We start from the raw sequence: 18,452 nt of genomic DNA, 5'->3' as shown, positions 1-18,452 counted from the left end.
CACGGCGAACTGGTCGGCCGAGATGGCCCGAGTTGTTAGTACGAGTACGACGAGTGAGCTCGCGTCGTCGGGTTGCGCGCTCGAATTTTAGCGATTTCGTTTGGCGCTGAATTGTACGCGATAACGCGGAATGTCGAAGTGAGGGTGCCGTCCTGACGGCCGACTCGCGTGCGCGAATTTTGAAAGCGAGGACGACGGAGACGTTCCGTTAACTTTTTCGTCAACCGCTACGATCGCGCGCGCAGTCGAAGTACTTCGTTTCCACGAAGAAGAGGAATATACGTCGTTGATTTTGGATAAATCCGTACCGGGTATCAGCTGGCGTGATACGTGGCCGCGTCGTCGGCACGGTTTCCTCGTTCGGGATCGTCGACTTTTCCAACGGTGGAAGCGAGCGAGAAAGAGGAGGAGAGTTGGAGGGATGTGAATTCGGGTGACGCTCCCAACGACGCGTATTCAACAAGGCCACGTGGACGACGTCGGTAGCCAGGAAAAATGTGAGTCTCCTTCCTCTCTTGTAATCCTTACATTACGCGCGCGTGCCCGCTTACCTTGACTTTTTCCTCCTTGTTGAAGCGCGAATTCGCGTTCCGAACACTACGCAATCGTCGTCGTCACGTACGACATCGTTTTTCACAGGAAAGTCAGCTTCCTCGACAAGACCGACGAGACCGCGGATTTTTCAATGCGCTATTTAACCCAGAGACAGGCATCCGAGTAAAATATTTTTATATTCTTGACATATGTTTAGAATATCAGAAGTAATATTCCAGTGATACGAAATAATACTTACGGAATATTAATAGATGAGACACGTACGAAATTTTGCGGAAACCTCATATGACTTCTCAATGAGGTTCCCACGACTTGTGTTCTCTATGTAGTTCACATTTATGATCTCAATAGAAATTTTTCGATAGAGATATTAATAGATTTGCCGTAGGTAGAATATTTAGATTTTAATTTTGAGGTGGGCGTGAGTTTTTATCAGTTAGAGAATTGCGCGTACAAATAGTTCGTATGACGATTCAAGGAAAACATTCGAATCTAAATTCAGGTCCGAGTATCTCAGCGTGGGACAAATTTCAAATAACGACTGTATTAATACAGGCCTAAGATGTCTAAAAACATTCTACTTGTTTCAGACGTCTGTTAAATGTTTCCGAAATATTGTGCCGCATTTAAGAAGAATTGCCACGTATTTCAAGTCGCGGAAAGAATTTCGTTGGTTTTCAAATTTCGGAAAAATCATTGTCGAGTAACTTTCATGTAGGCGAGCCGATGACAATCGATCGGATCAAATTGAGACGCGTGACGAAAAGCAAAAAAGTGAAAGGTCTGACGAGAATTACGCGATGCACTTTCTTAACTTTGTCTCTTTCTCTCTCAGCCCTGTCATAGAATTTTATTTACGACGGGAAATAGGAAGGAAGTAACGAAGAAAACCGTCACCCGGAGTTCGTCATCGTTGAATCGCTTGTTTTTAAATGTATTCGCGTTGGACTGTTATCTGTGTTGTGTGGAAATTGCTGGCAATCAGATAACATCGTTGAAAAAAAGAAGAGCCTTCTGTTTTCGCGGCGCCGTCGTCGTCCACTAACGATTAATTCGCCTGAATGTATCCGCGTAAAATTACTCCGACTGTTAGCGAAAAAACGTTCGTGTGCGGAAATCGAGCCGAATGCTCAGTAAAAGCAATCCTAGAGAACGGGAGATGCATCAATCCCTGGAAATATCCAACGTTCAAAACAGATAGGCGTGCACAAATTGCAACGACACGTTACTAGTCGATTTGTCTGCGTTCTTTACAAGCGGTTTATATAATATTCATATTTATCACACAGAATGTCGAAAGAGAAATATGAAGAAAATATCGAAGTTTACTCGAAAAAATATGTCATGCAAAATATAACATAAAAATCTGAGTGTATACTTTTAGCAAATTTGTCGCAAATTTGCCTTAGATTATTCTTGCGCTTCCACGAAACGAATGTCCGCGCAAAGCCAAAGAAAGGCGCGTCATTGTTCGAATATAGCGCAGGTAGTATCCTTCGAGGCTTCAATCAACCCGCCGCGATAACGAGCCGCGCGATAAGCGCGAATGCGCGTTCGCGACAAAGCTGGATCCCTCGTTGTTGTCCATCATCGTTGCGTACACGCAATATTATGAACAAACCTATGAGAGAGAGAGAGAGCGTATTTTTCGCGTGAGCGAATCGACACACAGCTGCATCTTCCTCCGGAAAATACAGGATCGGTATCGTGCAAAATTACTCCCAGTTTCGCATCGGTGAAATAAATCGACGAGACGTTCCGCGTGGACGTACCACATCAGAGGCTTTTATATAGTAATAATCTGTCGACACAACGATAGATGATAAGAGATATATCACACACTTATAGCAAACTTGACTAAATTTCTTCCGCCACTTTGAATTTCTCAGACTTGTAATCGGCGACGACCCTGTAATAGATTTCTACGAAAAAAAGGATGAAATATGGGCGAACTTTTGAAAACTCCTTTCCTTTACGCGTGCACCGCGTGCGCAGATGTGCCAGTATGTCCGAGGACGATACGCAGGAAGCAGTCAGCGAGGAGACCGGCAGACAGGGGTCCCTCTACGTGTTCCCGAGTGCAGGCCGTCCCAGCTCTGTGACATCTTCATTGTCGTCGTCGACGACGACGACGGCGACGATCCAGTCGTCCTTCCTCCACAGTGGCTCGACGGACACCTCGACTTCGACGAGCACGACGATGACGAGCAGCAGCTTGACCACCGCATTAACAAAGGCCGACAATGGCGACGAAGACGAGGACGCCGTGGTGGAGGTGACATCGCCCGGCAGGAGACGGCCGTTCCCGAAGACGCACGCAAGATCGGCCAGCCACGGTGGCGTCTTGGCGGACTGCGCGACAGGATGGCACGGATCCTTCCTGGGCCCGCTGACGACGTTGAGCGGCGGAAGCGCTCGGCCGTCGGCGTTGAAGAAGCCGGGTCACCAGAGAGCCTTCAGCCAGGGTCAGGTGGCGGACGTACAATCCGTAACGGGACACAACCGCGTCGGCTCCAGAACGGACTTCATCCTGCCGCCGGGTCACAGGGAGGACGGCGGCAGGCCGTCCGGCAGGATGCCTTCTTTTCGGGGCCATTCGCGCCAAGCGTCCAGGTAGAGAGATCACCGTTACAAACCGATGTAACTTCACTCGAAGGAATTTCTTAAAAAATAAATTGTGTACATTAATACGCGCGGAATGATAGAGAGGAAGAAAAGCTAAACGATCGTGTTCGCAGATCGGAGTCTATATATACGATAAGACGTAGCGTCGCGCCCCCCTGGTGGAGAAGGATATGGGCCCACTGTTTCGGTCCACTGCCAGAAGAGCCTCGTTTAAGGACAATAGTTCCGAATCACTTGCTTTTCCCAGCGAGTCAGCATCCTAACGGCGGAAGGGTGGACAACAGGTTGAATCGCATGTCACTAGTGTGACATCTTCATTGTCGCATGTTACTTATTTCTCACATCGTTTCGTTTGCAGAGTGCGCACAACCAAGTACACGGCGCTGAGCTTCCTACCTCGCAACTTGCTGGAGCAATTCCACCGCGTGGCCAATTTGTACTTCATATTCATCGTGCTGCTCAATTGGGTGCCGGCTATAAACGCCTTCGGCAAGGAGGTCGCTATGATCCCGGTGGTCTTCGTTTTGGGTGTCACCGCGCTCAAGGACTTCTTCGAGGACCGTCGGCGTCTCGCCAGTGACCGGCGTGTGAATAATTCCACCTGCCGAGTCTACGTTAGGTGAGTAGACGGCGGTCGAAGCCGTATAGCGTGTGAAGTGCACTTTACTTCCCCGTTGGAAAGACATGTCGAGTTTCTTATCGTCAAAATATTCATACAACGTCGCACGTACGCTAAAGTTATTTTTCTAACAGCAGGAGTTACTTGTTTCTGCAACGAGCCGCGGTATCTTTTAAAGAATAGCCAACGCTAACTGTAGGTCGCTAAATTTCTGCAGTCATTCGTATCACGTCTGGATGTGCATTACGACTGTTGATTGTTCTGTCATTTTGATATAGCTTATACCCGGACAGTCCAAAGACGAGGAGAAAAATGAGTTTTCCCTCTGGTAAATATTAACGCTTTATTGAAGCTTGGGGTTCGTTAAAAAAAGAACGTCGCCGGGATAACGTGGAAATATGAACGATAGGATGATAATGACGGAGAAGCTGTGAGCACGGAGCGGTTATGCGCCGCTCCTCCGATGTTCGGTTGAGGGATGTTAGTAACGAGAAATCAACGTTAATTCCGAGATTAATCTCAACTGCGCGCCGTTAAAGCACAAATTACTCTCTTCCGAATTAAGAGCTCAGCTTTTATCTTATGCATGTCTGTCATCAGGCCACGAGAGAGAGATAATGACTCTCGATGCAAAATTTCCGAACTTTCATTCCGCTGTCAACGAACGTATCGTTACTTTTTATTGGCATGTTTCATATAGGCCGCAAAAGGAAGGATTCACGTGTGAAAACGGGAACGTTCAATTTTTCATTCAGAGGAAAAGAAAAAAGAGAGAAGCAGTATCGGCTTTATGCGTTATCCTCGATTGCGTCCCCGCCTCAGTTAGAATTCTGCGGCAGCGGAATCCCCGATATATCGATTCCAATAAGACCGACAATTCTGGATATGTAGGTCACGTACACGCGCGGCCTGTGCACGCGCTTGAACACGGAAAAGAAAGTGTCTTCTTTCTTTTCCTGGCTTTTTCTCTTTCTTTTCGGAGCAAAAAATGGGAAGGACTGCCAATTGAGGGCCAACAATTGTTTACCTTCTTCTCTCATACAGAGCTCTGAGAATTTTTTTTCTAATTTTTATCAACTTTTTAGTACTTCACTTCCTTGCGTCGGTAAACTTTATGTTTTTTTCTGCTGCTGAAGGGACAGAATGCTGTGCACAAAAATAAAATGTGTGCCAGATAACACCGTGGTCTCCCCTACTTCGCGCCGCGACGATATTGCGCTACCAATTGACATCTCATTCACCTTGTTTACACGCGGAATCAGCGTCTAATCGGTTGCAACGAGCGCCGTTGTTCGCTATCATATGCCGCGCGTTGTCTCAGGTAAACAACGGAATTGTGCGGCGAATTGAAGGATAACGCAGAGTGTTCGCACTTTGAATGCCACGCGATGACTCTATCCGAACACGTGTGCGCGAAACGTCCTCAGCAGGCGGGTCGCGCGTCACGGAGGAGAGGTTGTTGCGATCGAACCAGATAGAATCCGCGGGCGAGATACGCTTGCGCCGATATACCCGCCGTATGTACACGTGCCACGTAGTGGATTGCAGTGCGCCACAAGGACAGCTTGGCAGATTAAATCGCGCTTACAGGGCTAACGAACTTCGAAATATATCGTCTCGCGCGATTATCTAAAAAGTTGAATAATTCGGAGGCGGCTGTCACGCGGAAGCGATTCTCGCCGAAAACGGATAGTCAGATTCGGGATCATATTCTCTTTTATCGATAAAAGTGCCTCCGAAAGTAGCTTAAGGAACCACCTGATTGGCTAAAAAGCCACGTTTATTAGGTACAAATAAGTCCAGTGTCTTTTTAGCATGATTTTCATATTTATTCGCAACAAAAAAAAACGTATAACCTGTTAATCCTTGAAATAGTCCATCATTTTCCATCATTTTCCACACACTTTTGCCACGTTTTTGGCCAGCTGGCGAATTTCTCACTTTTGCGTTTAATAACGTGTTTACAGCGAAGCGAGATAGGTAGTTTGACGAATGTACTTTTTATTTATATGGATCGGAAGAGATATTATTAAGCGAAAAATCAAGAAAAAGAATTAATTTTTTCCATCTTGTAATATCCGCATAGTTTGAATTCTGTTCGCGGATTGACAGCCGATTGATTGTATCGAATCCTGAATAATTATATTCGCCTGGGATAGTATGACAAATCGATCGTTCGTGCAATCATAATCGCGCTTCTGATTAGCCTCGCGATCCCAGTAAATCCTAGCTTTATTCATAATGCAGTGTAATCGGATAATTGATCGATTACCTGGCAATATACCCGATACGTAGTCCCTGTGGCTACCTGGCGACCTTGTCCTTTGCCGTAATATACGTCTTGTCGATTTCTCATCAATTTTAATTTACTCCCGGCCATGCTCGCGATTGCAATTGTTCGGTAATTTCTGCGGAGCCAGTTCCCGAATCCAATCGGCATTCCTAAAAGTATCGTTATTCAAAATTGAGGGAAGTCACGGAGGGGGGGGGGAGGTGAACGAGAGAATGCAATTTTGCCACTCATAGGCGGAATAACATTCTAAATTATTCGGCAGATAGTCTAATGAATTGTTGATTAGAAAATACATTTTAAATTAAGTAGCAATAGAGCACAGACAGTAAGAAGTTTCGATTTTAAAGAAGCAGGGTTGCTAACAAAAACCGAATTGGAAAACCGAGGAAGGTCGTGGAAAATTTAGAAAAGTCGGGGAAAGGTATTAAAAAAAACATAATTTTGAACTTTGCCTACAATTCCCTTAAATGTTCTCACAACTGTATTCTTTTTCCCATTACTTATTATTTTGTTGGCCTGAATTTGCATTCGGGATTATATTACGTTGTTAAACTTTTTTGTGCTGCTTAAAGTTAAAGAAAGGACACAAAATCGCACGTTTTTCTACTTGAAATAGCTAAGTATCATGATATCATTGTCCTAGTCGCAAAAGCAAAGTTTATGGAGAAATAATATCCATTTTTTATATTTTTGAGGCATAAGCAATGAGGAAGTAACAGTTGCAATCCGGGGAGCAGAAAATTAATAAAAATTTCTTACACTGTCACAAACAAACACTAATAAAATTTGTCGTGTAATCCATCGTCGGTGTGAGCCTCGATATAAAAAAATGCATTCGAAATACATCACAATGAAATAAGGATCTAAATTAAACGAGATAGTGTTACGTTCCGGAGCGATTGACGTAACAGGATCTCTTACGTAGCGCTATCGGATGATACATTCGCGTGCTTTATTCAAAAAACGATCGATTCGAAATTACGTTGGCGGCTGTTGGCGACTCACAGTGCTATATTTCTCTCTCTTTTTTTTTTTGAATCGTGACTTTACGTTCATTAATCGTGAAATTTATCGTTTCACCGAACGCAACATATCCGCATAATGGCGTCTCTCTCTCTCTCTCTCTCTGTTCCCTCGAGCCAAATCGATCGTAATCCCCCTCCTGCACCAAAGACCTTGACATTCGCATTCATTACTATTACCCTTTTATCTCTCACGTCTGTGGCGCGAGGCAATCTGTTGATTCCGTTTATTAGGAGAATACTGTGATTACGACTTCTATGAGCGATTACGACCCAGTCGTGTGTCAGCAGATTTTCTTTATCGACAACAACGTATATACCGAAAATTTACAATAGGAATTGTGTTGAGGCGAGGCAGCGAGGCATCGGTGGATAAAAAGTACGTTGAAAGATGAGAAATTTGCGAATTGCAAAATTAGAACACGCTCGCATTCGTCGTAGACGGTATTTTTTAAAGCGATCAATGAGATTTCGAGTTAAATGAAGAATACGTACGAAGATGATGAAGTTATGAGTCACAACATTGAAGCATGCTCGTTATGAATACGTGTTTGATACATCTAGGTCTAATTCATAACCCGGCCGCCGAGCATGCTCCGTACACGCAACCTTGACTAACATTGTGATGTGCGTGCGGTAATAGTTTAATAAGTCGGAAGGCGAGTCGAAGCAATCGGTTTAGTCGCGAAGCAGCGGGCTGAGTAAATTTTTGGGAGCTATTTCCGTCTGATTAGCATTTACATTTGAGAATTTTACTTGGCCGAAGATCTGCGTATCGCAACAAATCTCTAGTCTCGTCTGGAAAGCGGTCGCAATCCAGAGCCTTTTCCAGATTCGTTCGAATGAAAAATGTCCGGGAGGCGTCGCGTGAACTGCTAATCATCCCACTTGTCTCGCCTATTTGACATCGATTGCGCGAAGCGTGCATCATTGACCTTCGTCGATGGCGATTCATAGCGACAACCTTTAGGCACGCCATCGCGTTGAAAATGCGAAGTCGTAAGGCCCGTTGTGTTCTATATTCCTTTTTCTGCGAAGCTACAGAAAAAAAAGGAGCGGAACGATCTTTTTTGTGATGATAATGCGCTTTCCGGGGATCGGAATAATGTGTTCTCATGTTACAATGCAGAGCGTTCGAAACTCGCGAAAATCCGTGGGGATCAATTCAGCCGTGCTGATAGATAGAATGCTTCCTTCTCTTGCGGAGCTTTCGATGTACCGTTAAGCGGCTAGTGACGTCATCGGTTACGTCATGTAAGAGAGTATCGCGATGCGGATGTATACATACATACATACATACATACATACATACATATATATATATATATATATATATATATATATATATACAGAGCCTGCATGTATATCCTTGCCTTCCTGCTGCTTCCCCGAAACACGCTTGAGGCCCTAAAATATCGACGAGCGAACCGGTCAAATCCATAACAGTGGAGGCTTCGTTTCGTCAGCGACTTCCGTGGGAAGCTGTTGTTAGCATACATCATCTGGAGGCGAGTTGATAAAAACAATTACCCTTTTTCTTAAAGGATAAAAAAGAAGCTAAGTGCATGTGCTTCGTCGTTGTTTTGCTTTTACAATAAAAAAAAATAGAACAAAAAGAATACGAATAGAAAATGGTATTTCTCATCCTGTCGCACGATGTATAATTAGAAATGCCACCCTTAAAATTATTATCAAAATACCTTTAATTTTTGTCAAAATTATTCTGCCTCTCTCTTTCTCTCTCTCTCCAACAAATCTGCCGTGAAATTCCATCAAGATCCAACGATTTATCAACATACGAAACGGTGAAAAACGAAGTAAAAAATTTTTCCGACGTCTTGGGAAACTCTCCCGAAAGGCACGCCGTTTACTGATTTACGAATTTTTCGGTACGTATGCGAGCGTTACGATTTTATTCGATACTCGTCGAGCGTCCCGCTGTGCAAACGGAGAATTCGTTTCGGTCTCGGCAAACATTTGCATTGCCACCGCCGCGGTGCCGTTCGCGAAGCCGTGCGCGATATCCATTTTTGCGGTGACGACAGCGTCCGAGTAGCCTTAGGAGTTCTTTTATGCAATGGATTTTACGCGATGATTTGTCGGTTGCCCTGAACTATCCGTTAAGTACTACTGACTCTGCTCGTGCGTCTATATAATTCAGTTTGCGTTTCCAGCACTATTTTTCTTGCCCTGTCACAGGATGTATTAGGCGTATAAATAAGTTCGGTACCTTTACATTTGACGTATTGTGATTCTGGTTCAAATTTAAATTTTTTTCTCGCCCTAGGATAATTTGAAACGCCAGTCTTAAACTTTAAGAAGCACTGTAATAGTTGACGGCCTTGCCGATGTAACATCAGAAAACAGTAATTATCATGATGTCGTCCAAAAAAGAGCATCTCATTCTCAATAACTTCAGTTACAATGGCTTTAGTTTATTCCACGAAACAGACTGCACCTCACTCGAGGAATGTTACAAACTTCACTCGCTCATCAGACTCATAATCGGATTTTTATCGCAAAGTTATTACCGAATGTATTTACGCAATTACGGAGCGGAGTAATTAAGAAACATTAATGCGGACGGAATAATCCGTTACGAACCGTTGCACAAATAGAGGGGAAGAAACGTAATTTTTACTGCCGTTTTGTAGTTAATATAATTGCTTCTACGGCGATGCAGTGAAGGCAACGCCTGAACCGCAGGGACGACGATGACTGATCGTCCCGACTGAGTTCGCAATTTCATTGTAGCGAAGGCGACAGATACGTGAAGGTAGCGTGGAAAGATGTCAAGGTGGGTGACCTGGTCCATCTCTCGAACAACGAACTGGTACCAGCCGATCTCTTGCTTCTGCGAAGCAGTGATCCTCAAGGATTAGCTTATCTCGATACGTGCAATCTCGACGGCGAGTCGAATCTGAAGCAGCGCCAAGTTGTCAGAGGTTTCCTCGATCTGCAGGATACCTTTCAGCCGTCCAAGTTCCGATCGGTGATCGAGGTCGATCAGCCAAGTACTAGAATATATAGGTAAATACTCAACGATTTATCACATCCGATAGTCCAATGAGAGAACTTGTCTTTCGAAAACAAGTTCTCACTGGACCATCGTTCCAAAAAACAAGTGTTCAGGCAGTTTTGTAACTCATTTGGATATGTTCAACTTTACTTTTTTTTTTATTTAAACATATTGTCGACAAAGATATAACTAGTAGTAAATATCTACGACAAAATACTACGAGGAAAAGGAAAATCTCGTCATATGATTGACAGATGTCATTTTTAAATTAAGCCATTTCCTTCGGATCTTAATAAATTCGTCCCTGAAGAACTAAACCATTGGTGCTCAAAAGGCGCCGTATGTACAATAGCGCCATCTAAAATTTCTTCTAAAACTCGAGAAATGTCGTCAGTCAGTGGCAACAATTTTTCTGTTTTAAGTCGGTTTATAAATTAGCGGTAGCTCCATTTAAATGTAAAAAGTTGCTCCGTAAATTTATTTTCATCTTTTGCATTTTAACAGCATATTAATCGATCTATACGTATGTAAAATTAGAAGAAGGCTGACCATATCGAAGCAAGCATTATTTACACGTATCGCAGATACGAAAATTTCCGATCTCACGTTTTTGACTCTATCACGAAAAACGAGAAGATGATAACAGAGACCTGTAGAAATATAAAAAATTACAAGGTCGTTGACCATCTAATTTACGGGAAACTGATATGTAAAATACACAATTTCTGATAACGGTCTGATAACGATAGAGGTATATGACATTTAATCTCTTACAATTTGGCAATGTAGTACGCGTTACATTTCCCTTTGTGCCTCTTGGTTAAGCATTTAACCCTCGTCTAACAAGATTGGGTTGAACCCGACCGGAGCCATATTCTGATACTTCAGCGCTGGTGAAGCGTAGCGTGTTATGGTTTCGTGAATCTTTCAAGCCAGTCTTCCCGCAGCGGCTAGTAGCATAAGGTAAATGAAATTGTATTATCTTATCCGGTACAAGGTCTAATTTCCTCAACCGGTTCGCTCTCCCGGTCGAATCCGACCCTTGTTATTAAAACGTTACATTTATTATTTTATTTTTCGTGACAAAGTATTTGTCATAGATTAACAATGATAATAACAATATATAATCATTTGTTGACCAATTAAAGGGAAAAAAACGGATGACTCTTTTACTTAAAATTTTTCGAAAATGTGAAGACTGTGAAACTTGGAACGATTTACAACATCTCTGAAAAAACCATTAATTTTTTTTATTTCTTCCCAGTGAGAAATGACTCGTCGATTCGGTGTTAAATCTATGTCAAATAGATGAGTCATTTCGACATCGGATAAAAAGTATCATATTGTTATCATTTCGTTCTCGAAACGAGATTTTACGTGTAAACGCATTAAATTACAACAGTGAAAATTGAGTAAAACGGCTGTCATTTATGTCGGTTTATTTAAGGCAACTCGAAAATAAATCAAACGAACGTCGAGTTTTTTGCCGGCTGCAACATCGAGTTAATTTCGATGTCCAAGATTCGTTTCGACATCGTTTCGATATTATCTTCCTTACTAGGAATTACGTTTATAAACATTAGCACAGATTCGTCTAGCTCTTTCATACTATATTAATTTCTTCAATCGTATTATCACGGACCAACCTACCTCAAAATCCGAAAGACACGTCAGCGTTTTCTTGAGTTTCATTAGGAATTTTAGATGGCATCGGCTGCGGTGCCCTTCGAGCGGAGTTCGATAATTTTCGGGAATTCCATAGAAGAGAAAGAAAAAAATCTCTTTCGTCTTAATCGGCTGATTCGTACATAAAACACCATAGGATTTCCCAGCATGCTCCTCTTTGATACGTAACTTTCACTCGTACTGAAATACGAAACTTTCACTCGACATTGCCGGCAATTTATGCCGCTTATCGCGACCGCTATTTATATTATTGCGATAGATAGATGTTTAAGGCGGAATTCGCGTTAACCGCAGATTATTACGTATGATTCACGTACTGCTGGTGTTGTATCTGCTAGATTTCACGGCGCCGTTGTACACCCGAACGGCGGCAGGGTGCCCGTGTCCACGGAGAATCTCTTGCTCAGGGAATGCGTCTTGAAGAACACCGACTTCGTCGAGGGTATAGTCATATACGCTGGTCACGAGACCAAGGCATTACTGAATAACGGCGGACCAAGGTACAAGGTAAATGTCAAGGAAAACAGATCAGAGGTGTAAAATAATATCAAGTGGCGTACATTACAAAATAGTATGCGATCACTTGATAAAATGCTCCGACCTTCTTTAGCGTTTAGTTAATATTCCGTACAAAATAAATTACAGTTTTTGGGAGTGACATACACACGTTTTAGTATATATCTGAAATATTTCCATGAATAATGAACGACAGATTGAAAGTTCTTCTCCAACAGTCACTATAATTCTTAATTAATGCGTGCGCTTCATAAGCATCTAGCGTGTAATTCGCTTGTCCGTTTGAAAGTTGAGCAAATCTGTCGACAAATGTAATGATGCACGTGGCATTTTCAATAAAATAATTGTTTATTGATTTCACCGGTGTTTCAACAGCAAAAATGGTACATACAGTAAAATCGGATTATACGCGTCGCAAAGAAGTTTCGCTTGAATCTTTTCAGCGTTCTCGTCTGGAGAAACACATGAACCGGGACGTGAAGTGGTGCGTGGTGATATTGATGGTGCTATGCCTGATCGGCGCATGCTGCTGCCGATTATGGTTGGCTACGTACGAGGACACCGGGCCGATACCGTTTCTGCCGGTGCCGCACGAGCCGCTCTACGAGAGCATGCTGACCTTCTGGACCTACATCATAATATTTCAAGTGATGATACCGCTCAGCCTGTACGTGACGATCGAGATGGCCAAGGTGGGGCAAGTGTATCACATCGGCCACGACCCGGGCCTCCACGACGCGGAAACCGGCCGTAAGGCCGAATGCCGTGCGCTGAATATCACGGAGGAACTAGGCCAAGTGAGTGATTCATATTGAATGAATTCGATTGTTTTTACACGCCGAAAGGATCATTTCGTCCGATATTGAGAGAGAAATCGACCGATTCGTCTCTCAAAGTGCTTCCCGTAAACATGAAATTATATAATATATATAATTTCACATAAAATAATAAGTATTATTACAAATATTAGTGCAAAATAAAACATAAAATTATATAATATTATATAGTAACTGAATATTACGTTAATATCACCGGCAGGTACAGTACGTCTTTTCTGACAAGACCGGCACCCTCACAGAAAACAAAATGCTATTTAGGAGATGCGCGGTGGGCGGCCAGGATTATTCACACATGGGCGACAACGAGAATCTCATTCCGTGCTCGCGGCTTAAGGAGGACTTGCTCATAGGTACATTTCGACATCGCTTACAGGAGTTTCTTATTGTCTTAGCCACGTGTAACACGGTTGTCGTTAATTCTCAACCGCATCACGATATTATGAACTCTAGCGGGGTCATCGAGGAACCTCAGAAAAACGGCACTGGCCCGACGAGGTTGGTACACGCTGAATTAGCGAAATAAATAGAAAAAAAAAAACAAAAGGAGAGAGACGTTGAAAGAATAAATATTTTTCCGACATTTCGTACCTCTTATAGGGAAAATATGAAAATAAGATAATTTGCCGCGTCAATGAGAAAAAATAGTAGTAGATCCGTTGTTGCCTTGGCACTGTTGTCGCCAAGTTCGCAATCGTTGACACTGTTGTACCCGACAGAACGACGGAATTCCCGACCGCCGCTTCGCCGCCGATACCGATGTCGCCGAACAACGGGGCCGTTCCCCCCACGTTGTCCCCGATCAGCACGGCGAACACGTTCGACGACACGTCCAGGTTTCCGTTCAAACTCACCAGGTTGGTGCACGCAGAGACAAAGAGAGAGAGAGAGAGAGAGAGAGACGATGTTTATTATCCCCGCAGGCCAAAGTTGCTGAACGTAACGTCGATACCGAGCCTGTTGGGCGGGCGCAAACAGTCGCCGGACGGCTCGAAGAGTCCGATGGACGCGAGGAACGGCGAGCTGCTGCCGCCGGCGATCTACGAGGCAGAGAGCCCGGACGAGCTGGCGCTCGTGCACGCGGCGCGCGCCTACGACGTCAAGCTGCTGAAACGTACGCCCCGCAGCTCGATCGTCTCCCTACCGGACAAGTCCGTGTTGGCCTTCGAGATACTGCACGTAGGTTTTCTCTTCCCAGCGATTCGAAAGAAAACCACTGTTGGAATTTTGCTCCTCATAGGTGTTGCCGTTCGACTCGAACAGGAAGCGCATGTCGGTGCTTCTGAGGCATCCGCATACTCGCGAGATCGTGCTGTACAGCAAGGGCGCCGACACGACGATGCTGCCGTCGTTGTCGGCGAACGACGAGAACGCCGTCGCCGCGGCCAACATCCGGCAGTATCTGCAGTCGTACGCTCGTCAGGGGCTGCGCACCTTGGTGATGGCGCGGCGAACGCTGAACGAACAGGAGTACGATGCGTGGCGGCAGAAGCACAACGAGGCGGAGCTGGCGACGGATAACCGCGAGCGTCGCGTACGCGACTCGTACGCGAGCCTGGAGTCGCACTTGACGCTCCTCGGGACGACCGGCATCGAGGACAAGCTGCAGGCGGCCGTGTCCGAGACAATGGCCGCCCTCATCGGCGCCGGGATCGTGGTGTGGGTTCTCACAGGTCCGTGTCAAACCGGTTTAACACGCGCTATTTTCAGTGCGACCATCATCCGCGCTCATCGGTTTGTTATGTAAAGGGGCGATGTATCGAGAAAGAGAGAGGAAACGCACGAGCGTAATCAGCAGAGACACGTTTCAGGTGACAAACCAGAGACCGCGGTGAATGTGGCATATTCGGCGCGGCTCTTCTCGCCGGCTATGCAGCTGCTGCATCTACAGGCGAAGTCCAAATCCGTGGCCGAGACGCTGATACGGAGCTACCTGGAGTCGGCGCGCAGGGAGAGCGTGAACAACGCGGCACAGCAGCGGCAAGAATCGACGCATCCCGCGGACGCGCACAGGATAGGCAGCCCACGGCAACGCGCCCTCGTCGTCGACGGCAAGACGTTGACCGTGATCCTCGATCTGCGATCGGGCCTCATCGGCCCGTTCCTGGAACTCACGAAAACATGCTCCAGCGTTTTAGCCTGCCGTGCCACGCCGTTGCAAAAGGTGAGAAATTTCTTGGAAAAATTCACTTTCCTCTGTATTTGTGAGAATCCCAAGAATAATTCCTCTTCTATATTTCAGGCGTACCTAGTCCGCATCGTGAAAAAGCAATTAGGGATGAGAACGTTAGCGATCGGCGATGGTGCGAACGACGTTAGCATGATACAAACCGCTGACGTTGGCGTGGGCATCTCGGGTCAAGAAGGCACGCAGGCGGTGATGGCAGCGGATTTCGCGATTTCTCGTTTCTCCATGCTCAGCCGGCTCCTTCTTGTGCACGGACATTGGTGTTACGATCGTCTCGCCAGAATGATTTTGTACTTCTTTTACAAGAACACCACCTTCGTCTTCCTCATATTCTGGTTCCAGGTACGCAAAATAGTTTGAAAGTCGGGACATTCTCACTTTTTTCTCCTTTTATCTCTCGTAGTTTTACTGTGGCTTCTCCGGTGCTGTAATGATGGACCAAATATACGTAATGCTGTACAACTTACTGTTCACCTCGCTGCCGCCCTTAGCTCTGGGCATTTACGATCGGATCGCCACGCTTCATGTACTTCTCTCAGCACCAGAATTGTACAAAAGAGGACGCTTAGGGCTGGTCTATCAGTCGTATTCCTTCTGGATTACGATCATCGACGCTCTGTACCAAAGTATCGTCATCTTTTTCATCAGCGAAGCGGTTAGTATCAGATTAATCAATGACGTGATCGCGATGGCATACCCGTTTCTTGTCTCTTCAGGTTTATCATGACTCGACCATCGATATATGGGAGTTTGGTACGACTATTATGACGGAATGCATCGTTGTCATGTTGCTTCATGCTGCCATAGAAACTAGATCTTGGGTAAGTGAGGGGAGTGACAATCGCTGTCGTCAGAAGCGTAACATGCGTGTATGCAGCACTGATGTTGTACATTTTTAGACTATAATTCATATTGGTGCCATCATGGGTTCCTTGGGTGTGTTCTTCGGATTTTGCCTATTTTATAACGCCGTTTGCGTGAATTGTATGGGTTTACCCGGATCCTACTGGATAATGGAAAAGGCATTTGCACGTCACACGTATTGGCTCACAGTGGTGCTCACGTCGGTCCTCGCGTTAATGCCAAGGCATGTATCACTTATGGATCATCACGATTGTTAATCATGCGATATCGATATATTCACACAAGTTGCTTTTGCGTTCATTGATGATTAAAGATTAGTATGCAAGGCTGTCAGCGTTGTCGCGCCGAGCACCATGCAAATCGTCTCGCTCAACGTCACCGCGAAGAGCGGCTTGCAAGTTCGCCAACGTATCAGCCAGAGAGGCGAAATCAACTTTATCGCTGGCTGGTCGCGCTCCTCGCAGCACGCTACCATCAGGTACATTGTCGTTCGATAATTACGAGTTATTCGTCCGTATTTATCGTTGATTATTCATTACAGACCCGACACGTACAGCAGCAAAAGCGATGCTCTCACGACCATCGTCGCGTGACACCGCCGCGACGATCATCAAGCGTGTCTGCCTCGTTAACTTGAAAAGCCGACCAAGAAATAGGAAACACCTTTTTCCCTGTCGTGAATTCTCTACGAAACGTTCTTGCTAAAACCTTCTGACCTCACCGATGATCGCCTTCATCCCTGACGATCCTTGACAATCCTACTATATCCCCTGATATCGAACCAGGATAGTTACATAGTAAGTTGACGGTCGGTGCCGAGAATTCGTCGGCTGTTGCTCCACCGTCATCGCGTTGTTGTTCTAGATATTTCACAATAACGCTCCTTTAATTGCCATTCCCCCTCCCGAGTTTTCGCGGCGCTAATGATTTTGAATCAAGTGGCCTTATTATCTCAGATCGTTCATTGCATTTAATGGCTGTGACTTCTAGGGGACCAAGACTGTTGATTGAATCGCAGACGACCGGAGGTTCGCTCGGCGATGCTCGCGCGAGTGAAAAATCTACGGTGCGGTTGTCAAACATTTTTCTCGATCTAGATTCGACTTTATTCGGAATATCTACTCGCAACTTCATTGTTTTCGAGCGGATTGTGCGGAAGACCAATGTTAAAAACAAGCGAACGTGTTTACCTTTGAGAATAGGTGTACGAAGTGTACATATAAGATGTTCCTACGAGATGCAGCTCGATCGTCCTGTGAGGTTTTACTAAAACGATTTTTTTTTCTCTTTTTATAATACATGAGTAAATTTCCAGCTTAATGGTATCGTTAAATGTTACTCCGTTTGTAAAGCGAATACTGCAAGAAGCAGGTGCGGTTATACTTAAGCAGCGAGACTATATTGAGTTTCTCCGGTCGATCTGCGCTCGACGAAACACCTCATACGAATATAATGTTGTACACATGCTTTGTTATATCTATTTGTTGTGTTACTACCATTGTAATATCAGAAGAAGAGAGAGGGAGAGAAATATTGTGAGATATCAATTTAGAGCTTTTATCGGACAATGTATATTGAATATTATATATTGATAACACGTTGCAAGTGTCAATAGTATTTTGATAATGATCGAATTATCCTTGTGTGCGTGTTTGTGATGTAAGGAGAGTGTTGCGATATTAAAACAGATTAACTTTCCATGATTTGCATGTTGTTTCTGTGGTTGAAAAGTCCGACTTTTCTATACGAGTTTTGTCCTTACATAAGCATCCCTTTTCGAGAAAAATGCGTTGAAAATTTTGAGTACAAAATAAAAGATAAAGTTTACCTTTAATTGGTAAACCAGGGCAATAAACCCTCCTCTATTTCATAACATCTTTCTATCCACTACGTTTGCCTTGTAACCGTCAAGACAACACTAAACGTCTATAAAATTTGTCCTTTAAAAATCTCCAACGATTGTTTTAAACTAATACATACACACAACCGGCAAATTAAACAAGAATGATAAGCTGTTATCAGAGTAGCCAGAGCATTTCTTGGGCGCCTACGAACGTATCGACTTTCGGCCTATGTACCACAATTTATAAACGCCTGTAATTTCGTTACTTTTTTGTATTTCGATAAAATTTTCCAGGAATTTATTTTTGAGAAGTTAATTCGCTTAAAAATCGAATTTAAATCGCTTAAAAAAAAAATAATCGATTTTTTCGGAATTCTAGATTAGAA

The 18,452-nt window shown here is 44.3% G+C and overlaps 1 protein-coding gene across 1 annotated transcript; it reads left to right on the top strand.

The window, feature by feature from the left end:
* Positions 1 to 35: 35 nt before the first annotated feature.
* Positions 36 to 18,064, top strand: LOC106742077 (probable phospholipid-transporting ATPase VD). Its single transcript, XM_014614698.1, has 18 exons — positions 36 to 497; positions 2,551 to 3,168; positions 3,294 to 3,464; positions 3,539 to 3,799; positions 9,869 to 10,144; positions 12,158 to 12,326; positions 12,779 to 13,132; positions 13,374 to 13,669; positions 13,891 to 14,028; positions 14,095 to 14,350; positions 14,412 to 14,844; positions 14,983 to 15,335; positions 15,414 to 15,701; positions 15,763 to 16,014; positions 16,076 to 16,180; positions 16,259 to 16,446; positions 16,537 to 16,701; positions 16,765 to 18,064. The coding sequence occupies exons 2-18, from the start codon at positions 2,561 to 2,563 to the stop codon at positions 16,814 to 16,816; spliced, it is 4,365 nt and encodes a 1,454-aa protein (XP_014470184.1). The 5' UTR covers positions 36 to 497; positions 2,551 to 2,560; the 3' UTR covers positions 16,817 to 18,064.
* Positions 18,065 to 18,452: the final 388 nt, after the last annotated feature.

Source organism: Dinoponera quadriceps, unplaced genomic scaffold, assembly GCF_001313825.1.
Source record: "Dinoponera quadriceps isolate SergipeBrazil2010 unplaced genomic scaffold, ASM131382v1 scaffold588, whole genome shotgun sequence".
NCBI lineage: Eukaryota > Metazoa > Arthropoda > Insecta > Hymenoptera > Formicidae > Dinoponera > Dinoponera quadriceps.
The sequence above is the reverse complement of the archived record's forward strand: the minus strand, read 5'-3'. Positions and strand labels throughout refer to the sequence as shown.

What these genes read in the sequence shown, in the direction of transcription:
- LOC106742077 (XM_014614698.1), top strand. Translation starts at nt 2,561, where the DNA reads ATGTCCGAGGACGATACGCAGGAAGCAGTCAGCGAGGAGACCGGCAGA. An exon ending in TCACGGAGGAACTAGGCCAA is followed by an intron (nt 13,133 to 13,373) that starts GTGAGTGATTCA and finishes TATCACCGGCAG; the next exon opens with GTACAGTACGTCTTTTCTGA. An exon ending in TCGCAGCACGCTACCATCAG is followed by an intron (nt 16,702 to 16,764) that starts GTACATTGTCGT and finishes TATTCATTACAG; the next exon opens with ACCCGACACGTACAGCAGCA.